The following is an 8636-nucleotide window of genomic DNA, read 5'->3' as shown; positions in this document are numbered from 1 at the left end:
TTTTATGCTTGTGAGAAAAGCTTTCAAGAGTTGAAAAGTAGATTGAATACTGCTCCAGTGTTGTCCCTACATGAGGGAATGGATGATTTTGTAATCTATTATGATGCTTCCAGAGTTGGGTTGGGATATGTGTTGATGCAGAAAGGTAAGTTCATTTTCTATGCCTCCAGACAGCTTAAGACCCATGAGAGGAACTACCCCACTCATGACCTTAAGTTGGCAGCTGTGGTATTTGCTCTTAAGATATGGCATCACTATCTTTATGGTGTACATGTGGATATATTAATGAACCACAAGAGCTTGCAGTATGTATTCAGTCAGAAGGAACTAAACTTGAGGCAGAGGAGATGGCTAGAGTTGCTTAAGGATTATGACATGAGCATTCTCTACCACCCAGGTAAAGCAAACTTAGTTGCCGATTCTCTTAGCAGGTTATTCATGGGGAGTACGACCCATGTGGAAGAGGAAAAGAAGGAGTTGGCAAAGGAAGTAAATAGACTTGCGCATTTGGGAGTTCAACTTATTAACTCTAGTGAGGGTTGTACAATAGTCCGGAATGGAGCTGAATCATCTCTAGTTGCAGAGGTGAAAAGAAAGCAACATTAGGACCCCATTCTCCTTCAACTGAAAGACGAGGTTCACAAATAGAAGGTAATGGCTTTTGCCCAAGGGGTACATGGAGTGTTTATATATCAAAAGAGATTATGTATTCCAAGTGTTGATGGCATTCGAGAGAGAATCATGGTAAAATCTCATAATTCCAGGTATTCCATCCATCCAGGTTCGATAAAGATGTACCATGACTTGAGAGAAGTATACTGGTGGAGTGGAAAGAAGAGAGATATAGCAGAGTTTGTATCTAAGTGCCCGAACTGCCAACAAGTTAAAGTTGAGCACCAAAGGCCTTGTGGAGTGGCTCAAAATATAGAAATCCCAGAATGGAAGTGGGAGATGATCAACATGGACTTCATTATCGGTTTACTGCGAACTCACAAATAGTATGACTCTATTTGGGTGATTGTGGATAGGATGACCAAATCGGCCCATTTCTTGCCGGTTAAGACTACGGACACCGCAGAGGATTATGCCAGACTATATCTTAGAGAGATTGTTAGACTGCATCGAGTTCCTTTTTCTATCATCTCAGATAGGGGAGCTCAATTCACTGCTCAATTTTGGAAGTCATTTCAGAAGGGTTTAGGTTCAAGTGTGAACCTTAGTACTGCTTTTCATCCGCAGATAGACGGCCAGGCAGAGCGTATGATACAGACTTTAGAGGATATATTGAGATCATGTGTCATCGACTTCAAAGGTAATTGGGATGATCATTTACCTCTTATTGAGTTTGCATACAATAATAGCTTCTATTCGAGTATTCAAATGGCTTCTTATGAAGCTCTGTATAGGAGGAGATGCAGATCACCTATTGGTTGGTTTGAAGTTGGTGAAGCTGAGTTGATTGGACCAGACTTGGCTCACCAAGTTATGGAGAAGGTGAAAACCATTCAAGAGAGGTTAAGGACTGCTCAGAGTTGCCAGAAATCCTACACTGATGTTAGGAGGAGAGATTTAGAGTTCGAAGTGTATGATTGGGTATACTTGAAAGTTTCACTTATGAAGGGTGTGATGGGATTTGGAAAGAAAGGAAATCTTAGTCTCCGCAATACTAGTCCTTATCAGATTGTGAAGAGGGTTGGTAATGTAGCCTATGAATTGGAGTTGCCCCCCAAAGTTAACAGTTATTCATCCCGTGTTTCACATCTCTATGCTTAAAAAGTATTTAAGAGATTCTTCACTTGTTTCCAGACTAATAGCATTGGGGTGAAAGAGAGTTTGAGTTATGAAGAGATTCCAGTTCAGATTCTTGATCGCCAGGTTCGCAAATTAAGAACTAAAGAAGTGGCATCTGTTAAAGTCCTATGGCGAAATCAATTTGTTGAAGAGGCTAAATGGGAAGATAAAGAATATATGAAGGCTAAATATCCTCATCTATTTGTTCCTTCCGATGATGATATTCAAGGTAATATTCCTTACTTCTACCTTTGAGTCGATGTGTATTCTTGAGTTTGAGTCATTGACTATTTGAGTATATATTGTTTGAGCATTTGAGTATCGAAGTTTTTTGAGAAATTGATGTCTTGATAATATTCGTTCTTGATGTCTCCTAGTTTCATCTTCATTCGAGGATAAATAATCCCAAGGCGGAAATATTGTAACACCCCTTAAAATGTTGTATATGGTGTTTCAATTCTCGACGAAAAGCTGTATTTATATTTTTGGCATAACTTTTCATAGGATGGTCCAAATTAGGTGATTCAAATTTCTAAATAACTCTAACATCATTACCTATAACTTTTGTGAAGACTATTTCTTATGATTCTGAGGCTATGTAGGTCAACTAAATTAATTTTTAAAAGATATGGTGCTCCGATAAAATAGAGTATTTGTAGAATAAAAATCATATCTCATTGTAAAATGATCCAAATTGGTAGATATGAAAGTAGACTTCTAGCTCTACAATTCATATGAAGACACCAAATCCTAATGAAGAAGTTATCTTATTCAAATGCAGCTCCGAAAAAGAGTATTTCGTGAAAAGAAGGTTCATCTCACCAATCATGGAAAGATCTAGATCCATTTGATATCACCCATGACATCAATAGTCCTCCATTTGACATCACACATGATATCACAATCCTCCATTGAATTTTCAAGATCACCCTTTGTAATTATTTTTGTTTATTGTTAGATCATTCATTCACACCTATAAATATCCACCTTATTTTCTCATTTTATTCATCAAAATTTCTCAAACAACTCTTCTCTCTATACACTTTTTTACTCATTCTCAAATATAGTTTTAGTTTTTAGTAGTGTAGAAATATTATTTCGATGATTCTTATACTCCGAGTAGTACACAAAATGCACCGGTAAGGACAAAAGGTTAGGAGTTCAAGAGTGTTCATTTAGTTCTTCAATTTGGAGTAAAGCTTCGGATTCTAGGTATGTAAGGTTATTCATAGAATTGGATTTAGTTCGTTCATGCGCCCAATATTTAAATTCATCGTAATTGAGTTATAGTTGAGTTTTACCATAATTCTTGAATTCTAAATGAGTTAATTCTTCTTCTATTGAGTTAGATATATTTATGCATTGAGATTATTATTATTTTTATCTCTCATATTATTGGAATTATTGTTCGTGGCTACTTTCCCATTAATCCTAATTAATTTGATGTTCATTAATATTTTTACGCGTGTTTTGAATAAAAATATTGGCTTTTAATATTCATTGTCAAAAAGAGTTATTTGAATTAATACTATATATGTATTTTTTTGAGTTTTGAAAGAGCAAACAAATTGAGTTTAAATAAATTTGATTCTTTGGATTAAATGATGTTTTGAGCAAGATATTTTGATGAGATGTAAATGATGTTTTGAAGTGTAATGAATGATGAAAAGGTAATGAGATGAGTTTGATGTTTTAAATAAAAATCCAATAAGACTAGACGATGAGGTTAATATGAGCACATATTTTGGGAGTAGTAGTATTTAGCACCGAGTTGGATAAGAGTTTAATTGACTCAAACCCCAGAACTACGTAGCCAACGTAGGATGGAGGCTATGCCTCTTAAGTCCCAAAAAGAGGAATTTGATGATTGGATCCAAGATGGTGATGTCCTTTACCCTGGAAAGGTATTGGATGAATGTGGCAACGACATCGCTTCGTTGTATCATCACTTGCTCATAAGTGGTGGTTGTCGGTTAGAAAAACTACCAACTGAGTAAGCATTGTTTATTATTATTATTTTTAAACTTGCATTACATATTGATGTTGAGATGATGTTGAGTTCTTAGCTGAATCTTCCTGAAAGGAGTTTCTTGATATCTGTCCTTACTTTCCTGCTATTTTACATACTCGTACATTCCATGTACTAACGTCATTCGCCTGCACCATTTTATGATGCATATACAGGTGTTAGAGATCCTCAACAGGCGCATCGTCGAAGATCATTACTTGCCAATTATTTGGTGAGTTCTTTTTGTATTCGGAGGAACTCTTTATCTTTTTATTATTGTTGAGTATTATGTTTCTTTTAAGGTAGCCATGGACATGTCATTGGCATCGTCTGATAGTGTTAGAGGCTTCATAGGCATAGTTTGATGATGTAATTGGAGTAGTTCTCCTTTGAAACTACTTCTTCTAAGGATTATTTCTTTCATTTGATGTTGATGATGGCGAGCCTAAATAAGTATTCTTATTTTCACTTAACTCTTCTGTTGATAAACGAATGAGTGATGAGACCAAGTGGTTCTCTCGGAGGCCAGATATGATTTCTGAGTGCCGGCCACGCCTAGGGTTCCCTCTCGGGGCGTGACAAAGAATCACTGAAAATGAAGTTAAAACGACCACAAAATCGAATTTCAAATTTTCATAGGAAATCTTGCTCAAAAATGAGAAAAACAGCGGATAAATTTAAGATTTTACCTCACACGAATCCATCCCCTCAAGATTCCGAGCACACCAACGGATTCCTCGTGAAAATCTCTTAAAGATAGACTCTTGAATCTTCAGATTTGAACTTGAAAAACTCAAGAAATCGAGGTTCAAAGTTTAGAGAAAAGCTGAAAAAATATCTGCACTATGCACTAGATTTTCTATTTTTTGCTATATTTAAAGTCTTTGAACGGACCCTCGGAATTCGTTCAGAACCCGATAAAACTAAACTAGATATTTTACCCCCACTAAATTTGATGTTCCAAACTCAATGGAGCATTCAAAATTCCCATACGAGGTCATTTTAATAAAAAGTGGATCCCACACCCAAGTACCATTTTAAGCCACATTCCACAACGGGCCTCGAGATTAGATCGGGAGCCTCGAAAAGCTAATGAAGGGTCGTTCTAGACCAAACTCAATATTCTGAAACTAACCGCGTTGTCAGAATTTTCATCCAAGCGCATTTTCCAAGAATGTTGACCAAAGTCAACCGTAAGCTAACTTTCAAAGTCAAAAACGTCAAATGGCCTCAAACTCATATCAATTGCCTTGATACACGTGTAGATAATGCTACCAACTTAATTTGGTCATTCCGGAGCTGATGAAATTATGAAAATTTGAATTTGAGGTCTCCTTAACCTGAAACTCGAAAAGTCGCAACTAAACCAATTTAGGCCTTCAAAATACCAAAATGGACTCGAGACCTCTAAAAATTCAACCAACACTTCTTGTAAACCAAAAACCATCCTCCGAATTCAACGGAATAATCGGAATTCCATTCTGAGTATCGAAACTCTAAAAATTGAACAAACTCAAACCTTAGCCTAAAATTTCTCAAATTCCCAACTCAAGACCTCAAATCTTCGTTGCAACTTCAAAACTGATTTCGTAAACTTTCCTAGAGAAATTTCCACATTGCGGAGCTACTGGAATCGACGGAATTCCATTCCGATACCCGTAGCTCCGGTTGACCCCAAATACTAGTTTTGAACACTTAAAGCTTATGAAAACTCAAAATTTTCAAAGACTCAACTTTTCATAGGATTTTTTAAAAACTAACACCCAATATCAATTCAAAAACGACTCGGGAGAACTAAAATAAGGATAAGACGGTCATTTTATGAAAAATTTCAAAAATGACCTTCATGTCATTACATTTTGAAAACTCATTTCCTTTCTCAGACAACGTAAATTGACCTCACAGCACATGCACTCAGAAATTATGCAGATTGAAACGGAAGAAAAAGACAGAAGAGATGTTACATCTCAATCAATTATTTGCTTTGAATTAATTTCACCAATCAATTTATTTTTTTAACTAGAGAGAAGGTTCTACTATGATTAAAAGATTGTGACTAACTAAATAAATCTGCACCATTTATTGTCTATGTGAAGTTAAATTTTTCGTTCTAAGATTATGATAGCTTCATGATTGTTGTGGTATGAGCTTGAATTGATTAAGCTTTAATTATTTGATTGCTTGATCATCTTTCAAATGCTATTTGTTATTCGTAAATTGAACTTGAGAAAGGAAATGAAGAATTAGAGCTTGATTGCGAGCTTATAGGGAAAGGGGAATTACTCAATAACACGGATAAGAATATACCCGTTAAACTAACTTGCAACTAGTAACCCGAAAAGTTGATTCAAATCACTTAACATGATTGCTAGCAAATTCATAACCCTAGATCAAATTTATTCATTGATTATGTAAAAATATGTTCTTTATGTGTTAGTTGTTCATTAGTTTGCTTCTTTTTACTTTTAGTATTAGTACGACAACCTTTGAATTTTATTACTTGAATAAACAATAAACATTAGTTTAATGTGGGTACAATATTTAGACTTAAAATTCTGTATTATTTGACGATTACATACATTTGCATGTGTATTTGAACGCAACAATAGACAAAAGATAGGAGACTTTGATTAATCGTTCTGTATTTTGGTCAAATTTCAATCTTTTATTGATAAATTCCAACAAATTACAAATAACTCATTTGAGCCTATTACCCAAATTCAAGAGACAGAAAATACACACAAAAAAAGAAAACAGAAAAGAACAAAAAAGGGACTCTTTTTATTAATTGTTCATAAGCTCCTTAATCTCAATATAGTATTCAAGAAAGAGCAATCAACCCCGTTAAACAAATTACTAAGAATGCAACCAAAATACTTAATAGCAATAACATTCAGAACACGAAACAAGTAACATTTTATCTTGTGATATGCGCCACAAAAGACTCCAATTCCATTCGAGAAACACCACCTTTCTCCGTAGACCGCCTTACGGCCTTGCTTAGTTCTTGCGCTATTTTTCTCATCATATCACCTTCTTTCGATGACATTAATTTTCTCACTATATTTTGAATGGTGGATGCAGTCACTAGCTCATCCCGTTTCTCCCACAATCTAACATGCAGGCCTATTTTCAATATTTCTGTAACCAAAAAACCATTTTTTGGTTGGTCAAATTGGATAGGCCAAGCAGCTATTGGAACGCTTGCAATTATACTTTCTAAGCAGGAAGTCCATCCACAATGGCTCATGAACCCACCGGTAGACGAATGAGCCAAGATTTCTTGTTGGGGTGCCCATTCTCTCACGACTAAGCCCACACCTTTTACCCTTTCTTCAAATCCTTCAGGCAATTCAAGTACTCCTGTTCTATTCTGTTCGCATTTATTGGTAACGGGATCTCCTTTATCAGCATGTCTAAATACCCATATGAACTTATGTTTACTTAGCTCTAAACCAATTGCAATCTCCTTGATTTGTTCAGCTGAAAATGAAGTGGATGTTCCAAAAGATACGTACAGAACTGATTTTGGAGGTTGTTTATTTAGCCAATCCAAACATGGGTGTTTGTTTTCGATCTTATGATCTTCTTGTGTATGGAAAATCGGCCCGAGTGCCCATAGCTTCTTGTTTTGCATGCACGCAATATGTGCCATCGAATCAATAAAAGCGGTACCTTCAATTACTTGACTTGTATTAAAGATATCACCAGCGTTCATTCCCATGCATTGTGACAGATACTTTGAATGGTGCATGACGTCCTCAGGGTTGTAACATCCATCATTGGAGGGTAACTTCTTTAAAATTTCTTCTTCAAGTGGAATAGGCAACCCCGCTACTGCAGCATAGTGACTACAATACATATCAAAAATGGGAAGGCAGTGAAATACATATGATTCTCCATTGGGGATGGAAGAAATATCCTGAACATTATAGGACATTAAAAGATCATGTATAACGACAACTCGTCTTGCCTTAGAGGAGATATCTCTAAGAAAAGAAGCAATAGGTTCACGTGAACGCATAGAAGCATACCAAATATGCATGGGGATATCTAGAGGAGGATCTTGAGTAGTAATTTGGAGGTCATGGAAGTGGATCTTGGCTATGTCAGAAGGATTTAAGGTAGTGGAGTGTTGCCTAACTTGACAATTGGAGGAGGCTGAGCCAAGATAGTAAACTGGTAGACCGTAGGAGGAAATTCGGCAGGCAAAATGGAGAAGTTGTCGGAGATGGCTTTGAAGATGTAATGGGGCTATCACTACAGCTACATCATCTTGTTTCACTATGTTATCCATAGGAGGAAATTTTTAGGACTAGGTATTGTTTTGTTTCTTTAAGACTTGGAAATTTTTGCATCGACAGTGTTACTCTTAGCAAGAATTTATAGAGATTTGGGAACCTATTGCATATTTGCATGTGCCACTCAACGAAGCAATCTGCATAGAGATTTGGGAACCTATACTTTTTTTTACACACTCCAATTTTGGAGATAAAATTTAGTAGAAGTAAAAGTTGGAAATCAATAGTACAATTTTCAACACAAATTTACATTGTAATAATAAGTAATGTATTATATCTTATTATAATGATTGAGTGGCGAAAGAGCTGAGAAATAACAACTCAATTAGCTAGTACTTGAGATTAAAAAAAAGATCAGCATATAATTTTAATATAAATGTGTGGTCTTTCAACTCACTAAACATATTTAAAAAATAATGCTTCGTGTTTAACATCTTAAATAAAATTAAAATATCATGTATGGGTCGATCCTTAATTGAATTTAAGTAAATAAAATAAGAGAGTTAACCTTTTCCTTTTACGTAAATCAACTTAAT

At 35.5% G+C, this 8636-nt stretch overlaps 1 protein-coding gene across 1 annotated transcript; it reads right to left on the bottom strand.

Moving 5' to 3' along the window:
* Positions 1 to 6561: 6561 nt before the first annotated feature.
* Positions 6562 to 8253, bottom strand: LOC129892590 (zeatin O-glucosyltransferase-like). Its single transcript, XM_055968168.1, has one exon. It carries the CDS (start codon positions 8094 to 8096, stop codon positions 6717 to 6719), a length of 1380 nt encoding a protein of 459 aa, XP_055824143.1. The 5' UTR covers positions 8097 to 8253; the 3' UTR covers positions 6562 to 6716.
* Between the last annotated feature and the right edge of the window lie 383 nt (positions 8254 to 8636).

Source organism: Solanum dulcamara, chromosome 6 (assembly GCF_947179165.1).
Source record: "Solanum dulcamara chromosome 6, daSolDulc1.2, whole genome shotgun sequence".
Taxonomy (NCBI): domain Eukaryota; kingdom Viridiplantae; phylum Streptophyta; class Magnoliopsida; order Solanales; family Solanaceae; genus Solanum; species Solanum dulcamara.
Note: the sequence above shows the minus strand (reverse complement) of the source record. Positions and strands in the feature narration are given on the sequence as shown.

Bases quoted from the DNA above. Each gene is read 5' to 3' on its own strand.
- LOC129892590 (XM_055968168.1), bottom strand. From the start codon at position 8,096: ATGGATAACATAGTGAAACAAGATGATGTAGCTGTAGTGATAGCCCCA.